The 18807-nt window shown below is 47.2% G+C and overlaps 1 protein-coding gene across 1 annotated transcript in view; it reads right to left on the reverse strand.

Moving 5' to 3' along the window:
• LOC106571938 (bromodomain adjacent to zinc finger domain protein 2A) overlaps positions 1 to 18807 on the reverse strand; it is a 37927-nt gene that overhangs the window by 10032 nt on the left and 9088 nt on the right. Inside the window, 23 exon segments of the mRNA XM_045695948.1 lie at positions 207 to 342; positions 1957 to 2240; positions 2702 to 2767; positions 3191 to 3351; positions 3631 to 3786; positions 4097 to 4352; positions 4457 to 4906; positions 4908 to 5059; positions 5162 to 5306; positions 5444 to 5506; positions 5594 to 5762; positions 5878 to 5952; positions 6154 to 6368; positions 6558 to 7208; positions 7299 to 7364; positions 7467 to 7528; positions 7711 to 7936; positions 8888 to 8989; positions 9279 to 9387; positions 9606 to 9666; positions 11741 to 12139; positions 12269 to 12520; positions 13221 to 15458. Coding sequence (XP_045551904.1) covers positions 207 to 342; positions 1957 to 2240; positions 2702 to 2767; positions 3191 to 3351; positions 3631 to 3786; positions 4097 to 4352; positions 4457 to 4906; positions 4908 to 5059; positions 5162 to 5306; positions 5444 to 5506; positions 5594 to 5762; positions 5878 to 5952; positions 6154 to 6368; positions 6558 to 7208; positions 7299 to 7364; positions 7467 to 7528; positions 7711 to 7936; positions 8888 to 8989; positions 9279 to 9387; positions 9606 to 9666; positions 11741 to 12139; positions 12269 to 12520; positions 13221 to 15458 — 6494 coding nt within the window.

Here is an 18807-nt window from a genome sequence, read left to right on the forward strand (position 1 = left end):
CTTGAAGACAACATTTCTGGTGCTGTCTTTCAGACTATGATAATATACTACATGTGTTTACTGGAAGCTGCTTTGGATCAAAGTGTCTGCGATCTCTACTAATGTTCTATATTACTCATTTCGCCTACATCCATCCCCCTCCCTTTATAACAATGGTTTCTATTCTCAGTGTACATATTGAGCATTGCTAGTGGGTTTGTCCTCACCACTTTGACCACGGATCTCTCCCAGGCAATGGCCTTCTCCAGCTGCAGCAGACACAGACACAGCTGGGGGGCGCTCCGACAACGGTCCAGGGCCTGACGCCATGTCCGCAACCTGGAGGTTATCTCACTCTCCAGACTGGGGGGGGCAGGAGCGAGAGAGGGGAAGGAAGAGATTACAGAAACAGTTAAGAGCTTAACTTCTTTGGGATAGGGGGCAGTATTTTCACGGCTGGATAAAAAACGTACCCGATTTAATCTGGTTACTACTCCTGCCCAGAAACTAGAATATGCATATAACTAGTAGATTTGGATAGAAAACACTCTAAAGTTTCTAAAACTGTTTGAATGGTGTCTGAGTATAACAGAACTCATATGGCAGGCAAAAACCTGAGAAGATTCCATACAGGAAGTGCCCTGTCTGACAATTTGTTGTCCTTCTGTTGCATCTCTATCGAAAATACAGCATCTGTGCTGTAACGTGACATTTTCTAAGGCTTCCATTGGCTCTCTAAAGCTGCCAGAAAGTGGAATGGTGTCTGCTGTCTCTGGACAAAGAACAGCAGCAGAATTTGTAAGTGGTCAGCCTGGGGACAGTGAATGAATTCAGCCTTTGAATGAATACAACGTTGCCTGGTTGGAATATTATCGCTATTTTACGAGAAAAATAGCATAAAAATTGATTTTAAACAGCGTTTAACATGCTTCTAAGTACGGTAATGGAATATTTTGACATTTTTGTCACGAAATGCCCTCGCGCGTCACCCTTCAGATAGTGACCTGAACGCACGAACAAAACGGAGCTATTTGAATATAACTATGCATTATTTGGAACCAAAACAACATTTGTTGTTGAAGTAGAAGTCCTGGGGGTGCATTCTGACGAAGAACAGCAAAGGTAATCCAATTTTTCTAATAGTAATTCTGAGTTTAGTGAGCCCCAAACTTGGCGGATGTCAAAATAGCTAGCCGTGATGGCCGAGCTATGTACTCAGAATATTGCAAAATGTGCTTTCGCCGAAAAGCTATTTTAAAATCGGACATAGCGATTGCATAAAGGAGTTTTGTATGTATAATTCTTAAAATAATTATGTATTTTGTCAACGTTTATCATGAGTAATTTAGTAAATTCACCGGAAGTTTTCGGTGGGTATGCTAGTTCTGAACATCACATGCTAATGTTAAAGCTGGTTTTTGATATAAATATGAACTTGATTGAACAAAACATGCATGTATTGTATAACATAATGTCCTAGGAGTGTCATCTGATGAAGATCATCAAAGGTTAGTGCTGCATTTAGCTGTGGTTTGGGTTTATGTGACATATATGCTTGCTTGGAAAATGGCTGTGTGATTATTTGTGTCTATGTACTCTCCTAACATAATCTAATGTTTTGCTTTCGCTGTAAAGCCTTTTTGAAATCGGACAATGTGGTTAGATTAACGAGAGTTATCTTTAAAATGGTGTAAAATAGTTGATTGTTTGAGAAAATTGAATTGTGGTGTTTTAGTTGGTTTTGTATTTCGCGCCGTGCGATGCCATTGGCTGTTGCCTAGGGGTTCCGCAGGCGGAACGTCTGTCCTCAACAGGTTAAGTGAGAAAAAAAGCATAAGTCACTCAAGTGTTTTAAGCAAATTGACCAAATGCTACACAAATCCAATCCATCCTATTACGATTAAATCAGGCTTCCATCCACTCCATCCTTTCCAACCCCTAGTCTGACTTTGACCCATGTCCCTTCCTCTCTCTCACCTCATGACGTCCATCTGGCCCATCTGGCTCTCCTCGGGGGTGAGCGGGGCGAGACGTACCACCTCGGCCAGGTTCCAGAGGGGCTCCTTCAGGTAGCGCCGGTCGATGTTCCTCTCCAGGTTGGCCAGGCGCAGCACTGCCAGGTCCAGCGGGTGACTGGCCACGCGGGGCAGGTCCGACCACTCCTTCTTGGTCCGCACGAGCCAGTCGTCCCGGGGGTCCGTGTCATGCTCGTAGTACTGCAGGTCGTCACGTGTGGAGTCTGCCTCTGGGACCGTGTAGGGCTGAGGGGAGGATGGAGAATAACAGAAAAGAGAATATTATAGTTCTCGACAACCAAAAAGCAGTTAGCAAAGGACTTTGAAGCTAGAGAAAGACTCAAAAGGGTTGTGAGGAAAGGTAAGCGACATCAAGTGTAGACATCAAATAATACATTTTTTTAACGACGTAAACTAATTAACATAACAGCAGGCCCCTAAAAAAGGACAGAGGCAGGGTGAACAGAAGGATCAGAGAGACAAACAGCTCGTATTTCTAACAGTAAGGAGCAAGGGTGTTCAAGTGAGAATTCTACACATTCTGATATTTGGGACATCTCCATGTCATTTTAAGAGGTGTAGGAAAAGAGGAATTGTGACAGATACAATTCTAAAGGAAAAGGGGAAACATGAAGACTTGTGAACGAGTGTAGATCTTAAAACAGGGTGACGATGAGTGAACATTAGATCTGAAACCTGGTTTGTACCTGGAATCCTGCGCCTGGCGTTTCCGCGCTATTGTCAGTGTCACTCCTTCCATTCTGGGGAGCCATCTTGAAATATAAGTCATGGACATGTGATGTGATGAGTGTGAACTCTTTTTGCATGACACTATGACATGGGAGGGGGACAGTCACTCAGTACAAACTGTAGCAGCACAGGCCCAATAAGCCACCCTCTGGACATTCAGTGCAACTGCAGCCATATTAAAACTGACAAAACGATTCAACTCTGGCATATCTAACAACCACCCACTCTACCCACGCCGCCCTGGGTGCATCTCCACAGTCTAAAGTGTCTTCCTCGCCTTTGTCAGCACAGATCTAAAAACTCTGTAAACGTGGGGGTGACTTATTTGGGAATCTCCTCTCCCCCAATTGTATTTCCAGGTCTGTGTAGGGAAAGGCATTGAACCAAACACAGGAATTCACTTTAGACTACTGCAACACAGCCCCACTGTCCCCTTGGCGCCTCACCTTGAGGTGCAGGTCAGCGGCGATGACCCTCCGCTCCAGGTCCTCCACCCAGCGGAGGGCGCTGACGTCTGTCTCCAGGGCCCGCTCCTGGACCTGCCACGGCTGCTGCAGAGCCTCCAGCAGGGCCTCGCCCACCTCCACCTTCACCTGGAATATAGTGTCTGGTGAGAAGACAGGGTGGAGGAGAGGGGAAGAGGCAAGGGGATAGAGAGGGTCAGAGAAGGAGAGATGGTCAAGAGAGAAAGGGAACGGAAAGACGTGTCGTCATCCAGTTTCCATTCATTACAAAACCGTCCTTTTTAAAACTTTATTTAAACCAAGTCCCATTGATGTCAAAAGCAACTTCAATATAAAACACAAGCAATCTGAAACACGGTACACCTTTTATTATCCACATCTTCCTCTATAGCTGACTGAGTGACCAGTGTTCACTGCCTCACCGTTGATGGGCCGTGTGCAGACCTCAGCCAGGTACTCCATGTGTTTGGCCAGGTGTTTGTGGAGCACCTTCTCCCGTATGCCTCGCGGGTGCAGGGCCTGCAGGGTAGCCGTCAGCTCCTCAGGCTCCTTGATCCACCACCAGCCGCGCACCATCGCTAACGCAACAGCAGCAGCACACACATTAGACACCCACATCGCGTCTAGCATATCATGTTAGCTAACCGTGTTAGCCATATCGGCTAACCACACACAAACATGTCATCCACTACTGATTACATCTTGTTGAACATGCTAGTATCTTCGGCTAACCATGCACAATCATGTAAGCCAAATCAACAGCTCAAATTGCAGCATGTTTGCATTGCTGACAAGTCTCATCAGAAACCGCAGTGAGGAAATTTGATACATGTAACCACAGTAGTTTTGGAATGGGCTTGAACTGAATGGATTGATTCCAAGGCTTACATGCTGGAATGGGCTTGACCACGAGCTGAGTGAAGTATTGCTGCTCTATCTCTTGGAAGAGCGTGGAAGGAGGGCGGCCACGACGCTTAGCTGCAGCCCCTCTAGCTCCAACCCTACGAGCGGGACTGCTGCCTCTGCTGCCCCTCCTCCGCCTGCGCCCCCGGTTTGGCTGGGGTGGGGGTCTGGGTAGGGGCCACCTGGGGTGGGGAGTCCGAGGAGGCTGGGACAGACTGGAGAGGGAAAGGGAGAAAGAGTGCTTGTTTAATAAGAGATCATATGAAAATGTATGTAGAGTGTTCTCTCCCATGAGGGTCCTGGAGAGTGTGCAGGGGGCTGAGGGGGGCTGTGGTTGGGACTCACCTGCAGCAGTGGAGCGGCGAGGGCGGGCAGGGTGCTGGGGGTCAGAGGGAGGCGTTTGGGGGGTGTGCTTGGGGGGGTCTGGGGTTCTGTTAGAGAGGTTTTGTCACAGGGCTGTTTGGGCAGCAAGTTGAACCACTGCCCCTGTTTCTCCGCCATCTCCTTCACACTGTCCTCTGGTTGGCTGCCTGTTGCTGGCTCCGTCCCGTTAGTTATAGCGCCCTGCGATTGGCTGAGCCAGTTGTGGAAGGCGGACTGCGTGAGGTCTTGTGAGCCGTTAGTGGTGGCCTCTGGGGCAACGCTTGGCCCAGTCTCCTCCCCGCCGGACTTGCTGCTACGGCGACGGCGGCGACACTTGGCAGTGCGGAGGTGTAGCTCCACCTCTGGTTTGATTTTGCGTGGGCGACCCCGGGCCCTGGGGCTGCTCATGAGAGATGCGGTGCCGGGGAGGGGGGTCCTCCTCAGGGGGGAAGGAAGTCTGAGACTTGGGAGGGAGAGAGGAGGGGAGGGGGGCAGGAGGGGTAGTAGGAGTGAGCGTCTCCTCCACTTTAGGTTCCCTCTTCAGAAGAGTGATAGGCACCTCCTTCACCAGGATATCTTCTGACGCTACCAGACAGAGGAGAGATATGTTTAGAGTCAATAAAAATATTCTAAAGATCTTTTTTTGTTGGCTAGCAGAGGGTTGAGGGCAGTTGCTCTGTGACTCACCTAGGATCTCCTCAGGCCCCTCCACCAGCACCCCTCCCAGGTGGGGCAGGACCCAGTATCTCCGGCGGAACCGGTCCTGGCCCAGAGAGACCGCACGCAGGGAGTGGGACGACTGGAGCAGCTTCTTACGGAAAAACACCTGCCGCTGTGGAGGAGAGGAAATACTTAGGGCAACATTTTGCAAATACAAAACAAACCAGAGATGCGCACACAATGTAGTTTGAATAGACACGAAAGAAAAAACGAATGCGGAAGATGGACTGCAGAGTATGTTAGCCTTACCTTCGTTAGCTTATCGATCTGCCTCTCCAACTCTGGAACGCTGTCATTGGTGGGGCTGTCAGTCTGTGGAAAGGGCATTTGGTGAGTAGAATATACAGTATATCATCACCGCCGAATTTGGGTTTGACACACACACACACACACACGTACGTCGTCGAGTTTGGGCTCCTCCTTGGGCGCGCGGCGGCCCCTCTCCATGGAGCTGCTCCCTTGTAGAATGAGATTCTCCTCCTCTGCCACCCTGGCACTGCGCCTCCTCTCCTCTAGACACAGCTCCTCCTCAGACCGCCCTGTACGCCGTGCGAGAGCTGCCTTCAGTCTGGGGGAGCACATACACGTCAGATATCAAAACGCACACAACATCAGTGGTATCACACACTCTCCATCCACCAACTAAGACAAAGCTAAATTAAAGGAGCCGTGACCGGCCTTACTTGCGCAATTTCCCCTCGATGATCCACTTGTTCTTCCTGTAAGTAGCCATGTTTTCCAGTGTGTTGTCAATCTCACTGCAATGCAAAAACATACAAACAGGTATCACTTAAATGTGGGAGATTCTTTCCAGAAGGGGTTTCTTTTGACACATTTCCATTGTGAAAGATATTTGCATCATACTTAGGATACTTCATTAAACAAATATGAGCAGTAATAGTAGTGAGGGCATGAAGGTTGATAGTAGCTCCTTAGTTTATCTGTATTGTCACCCTGACCTAATGACGATGTTGCTACCGTTGAGTTCCTCCACCAGGAAGCCCAGGATGGCAGCCTTTGTGTCGGGGCCGAGGGCATGGAAGGTCTTGGTCCGCAGCACGTTGCACACCTCCATGTCAAAGCCGTGGGACTCCAGGAAGATTCTCAGGCCCTCGGACACTGTGCTGCGAGTCAGCTCCAGATCCACCAGCTTCTCCCCTAGGATCTTCACCGACTGGAGGGAGAAGGGAACTGGTTAATCTGTTGAACTAGGGTTTACATGCAACGTACAACTACATTTTTTAAATGGTAAACTATTGCTAACAGTAAAATGTCAACATGAAGACAGAACTTAAAAAAATAAATAATAATTAAAACACGAACACCCATCTCCAATACTATCGCCATAGAGTCCACAACACACCTGGTAGTACGGTGGCAGGCCTGGGTCGTGTAGTGCGGCCTCCACCAGCCTGATGAGCAGATCCTGGACCTCGCCTTGGCTGTCTCCCAGGCCCAGGAGGCTCTCCTGCAGTGTGCTGAGGCTAGGCACGTCCCTGGGGATGTGGAGGCCCAGCACCTTGCCATAGCTGTGCAGGAACTCCACCACAGCCAGGCAATGGGAGAAGGCCACGCCAGAGAGAACCACGCCAGGGATCCGAGACAGCTCCGGAAGGGGCTGGTGGTCTGTGAGACGCATGTCCTCAGTGGGCTTCTTCAGCTGCTCCAGGATCATCTGCTGTCTTTTCCTCTCCTCCAGCCGTCTCTGGGACTGGGCTCTCCTTTCCACCTGCTTCTTAGCTGCCAGGGCCGCCTGGGCCGCAGCCTCCGCCTCTGCCTGAGCCTTAGCCAGGGCCTTGGCCTTACTCCTGGCTCCCAGCACTCTCTTTCCCTGGGCTACTCTCTCCTGGTCCGTCTCCACGACCGGTAAAGGCACCTCAGCTTTCTTCTTCCTAGGGCCACGCTTTTTGGGCTCTGGGGCGGGCAGCTGTGGGGGGGCAGGCTGTGGGGGCTCTTGGTCAACTGGTTCAGCCTTCACCTCCTCCTGGTCCTTGGTCTCCTTGGCTTTGTCAAGCTGAGCACAGGAAACACAGAAGGCGACGGATTTATTAGATAAAGAGGGAGACCGATTTGTATTTTGGTCATAAAGTAAATCAATCCTTACCTTTGCTTGCTTTTTCTCCTGTCGGATCTTCTTATTCTTGTTATTCTCCTTTCTTTTCATCCTTGCCTAGAAGAGAGTAACCATTTGACTTAGTGTGTTGGAGGCAACCTGAAAACACCACAAAGATGCAATTTTAGTCTTCAGATTTTGATACTTGGTATACCATACCTTTCTCTTCATTTTCTTCTTGATTTTGACAAGTTTCTCCTTGTCCTCCTCAGTCAGAGCTTCTAAAAATAGAGATCAGACAGCGACATTCAAGACGTCAAAACCCCAACCTAATACAAGCTTTTTGATGCAGACATATTCTACAATACGTTTCTGATCTCGTCTTGCCATTGAATCAGTCTGTATATTGGCCTACATTCCAACCAGTGAACAGACTCATTTCGCCAGAGCTATGTCCACTCACCCTTGGCCTCCAGCCTCTCCAGCATTCTGGCGTCAACCTTGCTAAGCAGGTCCACCATCTTCGGTTTAGGCGGCCTGCCGGGCTTTCGGACTAGCCCACCCTTGGTGCGCCGAGCTCGGGGGCGGGGCTTCTCTTTGTCAGGGTTCGGAGGTCGGCCACGTCGGCCCGTGATGGCCATGATCATGGAGGGCACCTCCTCATTGGCCAGGAGGCACCATTTAACTCCCTGGAGGAGATCATATGAAAAGATTTATAGGAAATGTGTCTTCTTTATATTATTACACTATAGCCCTATCTGCATGGGACTTGTACTACTAGAGAAAGTTGGTTATGTATACTATTCCACAGGATTAGTTTTTTCCTAATTGTATTTTTATTTTTTATTGACAGTTATGACAGAAGCCTGGAGTTTTTTTTTCTAAGCGTGAAGATATTTCATCAAGTCCAAGCGATAATAGGCTACACTGATATCTCGAGAATGGTTCACAAGTTTCTAAACCATCTATGGTATAGTGTCGCCCTAATATTTGCATTGCGGAAGTGTGATCATAATCATTAGGATATTTTAGCGATCCGCAGTAGAAGACGTCCTAAATGCCCCCCTGCCTTCAGATGTCAGCTAAACAGCGCACTTGATACGCGTTTTTAGGCTATGGATGAGAAAGTGAACTGTCATTTCCAAACGTTGAGGTCAGTTGTATGCTGCTTTGCGATTTATTAACAGCAAGGGTTGCATTAAATAGGCACAATATCTTTTAAAGATGCATTTGGCGATGTTCAATTCAATCGCAAAAAGCTGATAAACAAAAGCATTCACTGAAAGTGTAGGCCCTTCATATATAGGCTACGGGCAGCACTTTCTTGCTCAAACCGTGAGCAACACCTGTCAAACTTACACATTTCTCTCAAAACACAGGGGATGTCAATTCGCAGGGATTTTGGAGTTAACCAAAAAAACTGTAGGTTATTCAGGTTGGAATTGTTACTCTCCTGCCATGTAAAAATGACTGACATGGCAGATTCGGACAGGACTTAAAATACAGATTAGTTTTGTGCTCGTGCACATAATTACATTACCCAATCTCCCCCGGTAAAACTAATCCCGTCCGAATAGGGCTATTACTACAGCTATTTATGATGACAGATGTGTCAGCACAGACAACAGATCTACACACACCTCAGCGGAGTCCATCTCCTCGTAGAAATCTCCTACGGGCATGCGGGGGCTGAAGCTGAAGTGTTCCCTGGTCACAGCGGTGTCCTTATGCCTGTTCAGGTACTGAGGGAGAACAAGACCATGGGTCAGTGACAGAGCCGGGGAACATGGGAGAAAGCCAGGTCATAGGTCACCAAGTCACATGTCATCCACGCACAGTATGAGCAACTGATGGTTTAATTTAATAAGATCAAATGCAACTGCTGTTTGTATACTAAAAACATGTCCTCTTGTCATTTCTGTGTGACGTGGTAAATGCCCTGCGGGAAAGATATCCCACTGTATCAAGAGATATTTGTAGCTGCTGACCTTCTGTGACAAAAATGTTTTACTCTAGCTCAGGGCCATTTACCTTGATGACTTCTGGAAACTGCTTCATCCTCCTCCCACAGGGGCTATAGTACCAGGTCTCCCCCTTCAGCCGGTCCTCAGTCTTCTTGACTCGGATTTCCCTCCTCCAGCTAAAGCACAGATCAATAAAAAGTCACGTTAAGAGCCACATTCAACACACAGTAGAAGTATCATAGTATCCCTGTAGTCAGCCTAGAAAAGAAGGATGAAACCGAGGAGTATTTTATTTATGGGTGAACACTAACCTGCACTTTCCACACATTTGAAGTATTTGGCCCAGAGACACACTAATTAGGGGAGCTATTCGCAAGTGTATATATATCATTACCCATGGAGCAGAGGGAAGTGGACCTGCTCCTCTGTTGCTATCCTCCTCCTGGGGGTGTCACCTGTACAAGGAACAAAGAGAGGAGAATTAAATTTGTACAGAATTACTCTCATCCATCAACATCGGTTTAGAGCATGGTTCCCCAACTGGTTCCCCCAAGTTTTCAGAGCCAAAAAAATGTATTAATTAATTTAAAAAAATATATATATATATATCAAGTGAGCAAGCAACACCTGTCACACCAAGTGAGTTTAATTTTGGAAATCCGTTCCAAAAAAGTATTCCCATGCATAATAGGGAGATACTGTATATGTGGTCACATACAAATCAAATCAAAACGTTTTGTCACATGCTTCGTAAACAGGTGTAGGCCAAGAATGAAATGCTTACTTACAGGTCCTTCACAACAACGCAGAGAGAAAAACCTAAGCACGGTATGAAATTATGTTTTCAAATATCTGTTTGGGCTTCTTGCGTTCAATTTGCAGTCTACAAATTATTTGTAATTATGTTCCAGCCACCTGACCACCTGAAAAAAAATTGTCCCGCAGATGAATCTAGTTGATGATCCCTGGTTTAGAGTTTATAAAATATAAATGCAACATGCAACAATTTAAAATATTTTACTGAGTTACAATTCATAGAAGGTAATTGGTCAATTTAAATAAATTCATTAGACCCTAATCTACGGATTTCACATGACTGGGAATACAGATATGCATCTGTTGGTTACAGATACCTTAAAAAAAAAAGTGGGGGCGTGGATAAGAAAACCAGTATCTGGCATGTGACCACGATTTGCCTAATGTAGCGCGACATCTCCTTTGCATAGAGTTGATCAGGCTGTTGATTGTGGCCTGTGGAATGTTGTCCCACTCTTCAATGGTTGTGCGAAGTTACTGGATCTTGGCGGGAACTGGAACATGCTGTCGTACACGTCGGTCCAGAGCATCCCAAACATGCTCAATGGGTGACATGTCTGGTGAGTATACAGGCCATGGAAAAACTGGGCCATTTTCAGTTTCCAGGAATTGTGTACAGATCCTTGCGACATGAGGCTGCGCATTATCATTCTGAAACATGAGGTGATGGCGGCGGATGAATGGCACGACAATGGGCCTCAGGATCTCGTCATGGTATCTTTGTGCATTCAAATTGCCATCGATGAAATCCTATTGTGTTCGTTGTCCATAGCTTATGCCTGCCCATACTGTAACCCCATCACCACCATGGGGCACTCTATTCACAACGTTGACATCAGCAAATAGCTCACCCACACATACGCCGTTTGCCTAGTACAGTTGAACCAGTGATTCATCTGTGAAGAGCACACTTCTCCAGCGTGCCAGCGGCCATCAAAGGTGAGCATTTGCCCATTGAAGTTGGTTACGACGCCGAACTGCAGTCAGGTCAAGACCCTGGTGAGGATGACAAGCATGCAGATGAGCTTACCTGAGACGGTCTCAGACAGTTTGTGCAGAAGTTCTTTGGTTGTGCACACCCACAGTTTCATCAGCTGTCTGGGAGGCTGGTCTCAGAAGATCCCGCAGGTGAAGAAGCCGGATGTAGAGGTCAAGGGTTGGCATGGTTAGACGTGGTCTGCAGTTGTTAGGCGAGTTGGACGTACTGTCAAATTCTCTAAAACGATGTTGGAGGCGGCTTATGGTAGAGAAATGAACATTCAATTCTCTGGCAACAGCTCTGGGACATTATTGCAGTCAGCAAGCCAATTGCACGCTCCCTCAACTTGAGACATCTGTGGCATTGTGTTGTGAGAAAACTGCACATTTTAGAGTAGCCATATTGTCCCCAGCACAAGGTGCACCTGTGTAATGATCACGCTGTTTAATCAGCTTCTTGATATGCCACACCTGTCAGGTGGATGGATTATCTTGGCAAATGAGAAATGCTTACTGACAGGGTTGTAAAATTTGTGCACAACATTTTAGAGAAATAAGCTTTTTGTGCGTATGAAACATTTATGGGATATTTTATTTCAGCTCATGAAACATGGGACCAACACTTTACATGTTGCGTTTATATTTTTGTTCAGTTTACATCTAGAGAAACAATGAAAAAATATATACAATAATTTCTATAATTTCCAGAATCAAAATAGTTAGCGTGTTCATTACCAGCAGTCGAACTGTCATCTCCGTCATTGTCGTTATTGCCATCATTGGGTTTAGTGTCAACATCAATTTTCGCTATTTTGGGTGGCATCGGTTCCAGATTCTTGACCCTAACCTTCTTGGGTTTGATGGCCGGCGGGGTCTCGCCACTGGTCAGACATGGTTCATTGATGGTAGTGACTGGTCCACTTTGACCAGAAAGTAAGCCTTCAGCAGAACGGTCGGCCTCTAATGAGACTGCTACTGATTCTGTCTTCTTTCTCTTTCTTGGTGGTCCCTTCTCCTTTTTCTCTACTACCTCTCCTTTCTCAAGCTTCTTCTTCTTCCTCTCCACCTTTATCTTATCCACCTTTGGAGTTTTAACAGCAGACTTCCGCTGTGCTTGCCCGGGGACCTGGGGAACTGGAGAGAATGACAACAGAAAGTCAGAAATCCTTGCTTGGCCATTGTACACAACTTTGTTTGATCAAAATGAATTGGAGTTGCACAGAAATATCATAAAGGAAAAAAGGGACAAAGAAGTTGGTTTACCGGGAGTGGAGGCTGCTGGAGTGCGTGGCTTCCTGGGTTTCCTTGGTGTCTTTTGGCTGGTGGTGGGTACGGCTGGGGCGGCTAAGGGCAGGAGTGGGGCTGCAACCAGGTTCCCTACCAGGACACTGAGCGCCGCTGTGTGCTTGCCTTTGTCCATAACAGGGGGAGCCATGATACTAACGGCACTGGACTTGGTGGTGCCAGCAGAGTCGGGTATATCCTGGCCCTCCGACTCACATGCACCTTCAAACCCTGTCAAGAGGTCATAAGATTAAGGGTTAATGGTTAACAACCTCAAATTATCAGCGTTGTGATTGGCTGTGATTTTGCTTCCTGATTTCTCCCGCTGGAGAGGCATCTGTTGTCAAAATGGGAAAGCTGTTCTGACTTTGTGGCTGTATCTAGTGGAAATCGCTCTGTCATTTCCTGGTTGCAAGAATTCTACAATCAATTTCAGTTTAAGTGAGAAAACAAGCACTTGGTTTAGGGAATCAATGTACCATCTAAATCACCGTGAAATTATATTGTCAATAACTTTCAGTTTTGGTCCACCAACTTCAAACAGCTGTAAAAACCATATGCTTTGTTATTGACAAAATAATTTAACCGCGATTTAGATGCGACCGATATTGGCATTTTTCACACATGTTCAAAACATCTAGAAGTGACTATGTTGGGATTCACAATACATTTGAGATCATTTGGAAAATTATTTAAAAACCTACAATTAAAAATAAATGTAAAAAATGTAATTAAATAAAAATCGGTCCCATAACTTGATTCAGATTTGTGCCACAAATTTTAAAACGTTTGGATTGCTTTCATACCTTGTCCATAAACAGCTTACAGAGTAAGGAAACCAATGTGTCATTTTGTAATTTGGGTGAAATAACCCTTTAAGCTAATTAAATACAAACATAGGTTGTCATATCAAGTATGGCAAGGATCTTACCTTTGTAGGCTGGGGGTGGTTTGGCAGGGCCATTTGAGCTTGACCGGGAGACGTCATTCTGGGAGGATTCAACACAGGAGTCCTCCATCTGAGAGGTGTTGTTCAGAGAGGAATCCAGCATGGACACCCCGGTGCTCAGGCAGCTGTCAATGGTCTCCTCTGCCTGGGAAGAGTCCTCTGTTTGGGTATCATCCAGCGTCAAGTCCCTGGAGTCCTCCACAGAGGAGAAGCTGCTATCTATTGTAGTGTCAGCAACATGTGATAATTCATCCTCACGAGAGGGGTGATCCATGCGAGAGCTGTCATCCAAACAAGAGGTATCGTCAAATCGAGATTTGCCGCCATCTATGCGAGAGCTGTCATCCAATTGAGAGGTGACATCCAATCGAGAGCAGTCTTCATCCATGCGAGAGGTATCATTAAACCGAGAGGTTTCACCATCTACACGGAAGCTGTCATCCAATCGAGACGTGTCATCCATGCGAGAGTTAGCGCCAAGTCTAGAAGTGTCACCAAACTGAGATGAGTCGTTGAGTGACGAGTCGTTACAGTCGTCATCCTCTTCAGTAAAGCTGGTGTTCTCCATCCTGGTGCTGTCGAGGCACATGGACACCTGCGACGACTCGTCCGCAGACTCCTCATCCACTGACTCGTCCGTCTCACAGGTGTCATCCAGACCTCTTCTCTCCAGGGGAGAGTATGAGTGTCTCAGGGGGGCGGTGTCCATTCTCTCCGCATGCATTTTGTCGCCAAAGGAGTTCTCTTGGTCCTTGGGAGGCGGAGGAGTCCCAGAAATATCTGTGAGGGGTTTGTGTGAGTGTTTTTCAGATTGACGAGACTTGGGGGCATCCATCTTTGATGGTGTTCTAACTGGGTCGACTTTAGGCTGTGGAGAACTCCCCTCTGGTTTTCCAGGTGGTTCTACAGAGGGTTCCTTCTTGTTGCCCATGGCCTTCTTGTTCCCCATGTCTCGCTCCTCTGGCTCAGGGGAAAACATGCGTTTAGGGGCTTGTGGAGAAGCAGGAACGGATAGGGAAGGCGCAGAGACAGCAGGAGGGGTTGAGGGGACCATATGAAGAGCAGTCATCACTGCAGGAGGCACAGACACCAAGGCAGGAGGCTCAGACATTGAAGAAACTCTGGAGGCTTGAGCTTTAGGGCCTTGGACTGTTAAAGGAGGCATAGATACCTCCTTTGGAGAAGAGGACACTGCAGACGCAGACTCTGTGGAGAGAGCAGAAACTGCTGGGGGAGGAGTAGACACAGATCGAGGAGGTGAGGACACTGATATAGAAGGTGCACTGACTGCCCAAGGAGGCCTGGGCACTGCTGAGGAAGCTTGCCTGACTGCCACCGAGGGAGTAGACACAGCTGGGGGGGACACAGAAACCGTTGGGGGAGGTGCAACTGCAGATATTGATGGAGTCCAAAACTTTTCTCGAGGAGCTCCAGATAAAGCTGGGGGAGAGGAAGTCAAAGGCGGTGGTCTGGATCCTTGAACCATCTGCTGAAGTGCAGAGATGGGCGCAGACATGGAGCGCGGGGGAGTACACACCATGGTAGGAGTAGAGACCATCGCAGGAGGTGCAGATGTCATGGGAGCAGTCTGATGTGCCACAGACACTGGGGGAGGAGCACTGACTGGATGGGGAGCAGACACAGCTGGAGGTATAGAGGATTTGTCCAGGAGAAGAGGTGGTGCAGGTGGCTTGGGAAGAGGTACAGACACTGATGGTGGAGATGCCACTGATGGAGGTGTGGACAAAGACACTGGAGAAGGTCTTATGCTCATCAGAGGAGGCGAAGACAGCCTGGGAGGAGGTCCAAGCACAGGGAGAGAAGGAGAAGAGGACATGGGAGCCGCTGAGTTTCGGGGAGGCGCAGAACTAACAGAGAAGGATGAAACGACAGGAGGTCCTAATGTACCCATTGGAGGCGTAGACATTGCAGGAGGTGCAGAGAGCCTAGAATGGGTGGAAGGCGCAGACACAGCCGGAGGATGGGACGACATCGAGTGTGGAGGCGCAGGTAGCGCAGACTCCCTCGCTGAGGTTGCCATTTCATGGTGCTGGGCCATTGGCTGCTCGGAGCGCTGGCAGTAGTCACTGGTAGGCCCCATCGGGGGTCCAGGGGGCGTGGGAGGGTAGCTGTCGCTTTTTGGCAGCAGCTGGGTGACAGACGCCCTCTCCATCCCATTATAGCCTTTATCCACATCCTTAAACACTTCACTCATCCGCCCTAAGGAACAGGAACACAAACAACAGTCAGACCATTAGAAACGACACAAACACAACACAGCAGCCACAAGGTAACTCTAAGAGGGAATCTGGAGAGCAGATGGCGCTTTTAAAAAACACCTTGGGGACAATCTGCTGCATGCCAGCATGCCACCTCAGTAAGACAGCAAAGGCGGCAATATAAATAGTGTCTGTATCATTGCAAGGGCCAAGGAGTTTTTCATTATGCATTGTGGTGCACATTAGATTGGAGGTAAGCCACACCCTATGGGTGGCGGTGGAGAATAAGGATATGTGTAGGTGAGATATACAATTTTGGATGACAGTACATTTGACACATTCTCTCTTCTCCTCCGCTCCTGACTGCATGTGCTGCCATAGAAATAAAATGAATAGAACGGGTGTCACCCATTCAAGTTAACGATAACATAATGGGTGGACTGGTGGCCATTGTGAGTGTACCCATAGGAGCAAAGCAGGAAGTAAAATATGTACTAAAATATCAGCTGTGATTTGTTGAATCAACTGACATTACAAAAAATACATTCCATTGATAATTTGAATGAACATTCTACATTACCATGGAAATATTGCATCGCAATACCAAGCAGCCATTGCGAGTGTACCCATGAGTTTACCAGTCAAATTGCCAGGGTTAGAGGATCCAAGCCTGTTCTATTTCTATGTGTGCTGCTGCAGCATTGTGGTTATTCGGTCAGCTGTTCATTTAGAAAAAAAAGGATAGAATTATATGCTGCTGTTCTAGAATGTAAATTGTTCCATTTTCCCGCAATTCTCTGCACCCCTCACTGCATCAAGACCGCATTGTCAGCTTCATATGAGGCTTCATAAGACGATCTATATTACATTTATTATTTGAAAGAGGCTTTGTTATTAGCCTGTGAGGGGCTCTGCGTGTGAGACAGGGCGGGAAACCTGAGGTGCAAAGTCCGGTGTCTTTGATACAATAGTGGCGTACAAACAAAGTGAGAGCGGGGTATGGGCATATTACATATGGCGACCATGGCTAAGGGAAACGCTGGCATCCTAAATACTTTTTATTCACCTGTCCTGTGACCTGCCAGTGGACAACGTGGCCGTTGACGACAGCTATGTCTGTCAGGTGGAAAATGTACTTATTGTACAATTTGAGGGACTTTATAGGTGTCCACAGTGGCCAGAACATGTGCACTGCATTTTTTGTTGTTGTGCTATTCCCTGTGGCTCAGTTGGTAGAACATGGTGTTTGCAACGCCAGCATGGTGTGTGCAACGCCAGAGTTGTGGGTTCAATTCCCACGGGGGGCCAGTACAAAAAAATGCATGAAATGAAATGTATGAAACGTATACATTCACTACTGTAAGTCGCTCTGGATAAGAGCGTCTGCTAAATGACTAAAATGTAAATGTATTCACTGCCTTCACTCCAGCTCCCCCTTGCTCATTTACTTTTAGAATATCGGTATCCCCTTCCTGTTGAATCTCACTATGCCACAGACCCGTGTTCTCCCTCAAAAATGGTACTAGAAAAGGGTAAGACATCTGTCCACAAATACAGCGTGCCCCTTTTCCAAGTCTGGCTGCAACATGGTGATCACTACTGATCCAGATATGGCAAGACCCCCAACATCTATTATATCTGTGGTGGAGCCGGTGTAGATGATCAGGTCCTGTATGTATCCTGTCAGACAGTCACATAAAACAAAGAACTTGACTCCAAATCTGTGGCACTTTGATGGGATGTTTTGGCAGAACGCAAGCCTCCCTTTCCAAGCCATGAGAGACTCATCAATGTGAGACTGAAGAGATTTGGCATGGGTCCCCAGACCCTCAAAAGGGTCTACAGCTGCACCATAGAGAACATCCTGACTGGTTGTGTCACCGCCTGGTATGGCACCTGCTCGGCATCTGACTGTAAGGCTCTACAGAGAGTAGTGCGTACGGCCCAGTACATGGGGCCAAGCTTCCTGACATCTAGGACCTATATACTAGGCGGTGTCACAGGAAGGCCCAAAAAAATGTTGAAGACTCCAGTCACTCAAGTCAGACTATTCGTTCTACTACAGTACGGCAAGCGGTACCGCAGAGCCAAGTCTAGGACCAAAAGGCTCCTTAACAGCTTCTACCCCCAAGCCATAAGACTGCTGAACAATTCATCAAAATGTCCACACGGACTATTTACATTACTTTGTTTTTACACTGCTGCTACTTGCTGTTTATTATCTATATATATAGTCACTTTACAAATTACTGACTAACCTGCACCCCCACACATTGTCTCGGTACCAGTACCCCCTGTATATAGCCTCGTTATTGTTATGCAATTTTCCTTTCAGACCCTTTACTTAGTACTTTGTTGAAGAACCTTGGGCATCGATTACAGCCTCGAGTCTTCATTGGTAAGACGCTACATGCATGGCACACCTGTATTTGGGGAGTTTCTCCCATTCTTCTCTGCAGATCCTCTCAAGTTCTGTCAAGTTGGATTGGGAGGGTCGCTACACAGCTATTTTCAGCTCTCTCCAGTCCGGGCTCTAGCTAGACCACTCAAGGACATTCAGAGACTTGTCCCGAAGCCACTCCTGCGTTGTCTTCGCTTTATGCTTAGGGTCATTGTCCTGTTGGAAGGTGAACCTTCGCCACAAATCAAATCAAACTTTATTTGCCACATGCGCCGAATACAACAAGTGTAGACTTTACCATGAAATGCTTACTTCCAAGCCCTTAACCAAAAGTGCAGTTCAAGAAGAAGAAAATATTTACCAACTAGGCTAAAATAAAGTAATAATAAAAAGTAACACAATAAGAATAACGAGGCAATATTTTTTATTTTATTTAACTAGGCAAGTCAGTTAAGAACAAATTCTTATTTACAATGACAGCCTAGGAACAGTGGATTAACTGCCTTGTTCAGGGGAAGAACGACAGATTTTTACCTTGTCAGCTCAGGGATTCAATCTAGCAACCATATGGTTACTGGCCCAACGCTCTAACCACTAGGCTACCTGCCGCCCCTATATACAGGGGGAACCGGTACCGAGTCAGTGTGCAGGGATACAGGCTAGTTGAGGTAATCTGTACATGTGAGTAGGGGGGGTCGATGTAAATTGTCCAGTGTACTTTGCACCGTTCATCTTTCCCTCGATCCTGACTAGTCTCCCAGTCCCTGCCACTGAAAAACATCCCCACTGCATGATGCTGCCAACACCATGCTTCACCATAGGGATGGTGCCAGGTTTCCTCTAGAAGTGACGCGTGACATTCAGGCCAAAGAGTTCAATATCTTGGTTTCATCCGACCAGAGAATCTTGTTTCTCATGGTCTGAGAGTCCTTTAAATGCCTTTCTGCAA

The sequence above is a fragment of the Salmo salar genome, chromosome ssa15 (assembly GCF_905237065.1).
Source record: "Salmo salar chromosome ssa15, Ssal_v3.1, whole genome shotgun sequence".
NCBI lineage: Eukaryota > Metazoa > Chordata > Actinopteri > Salmoniformes > Salmonidae > Salmo > Salmo salar.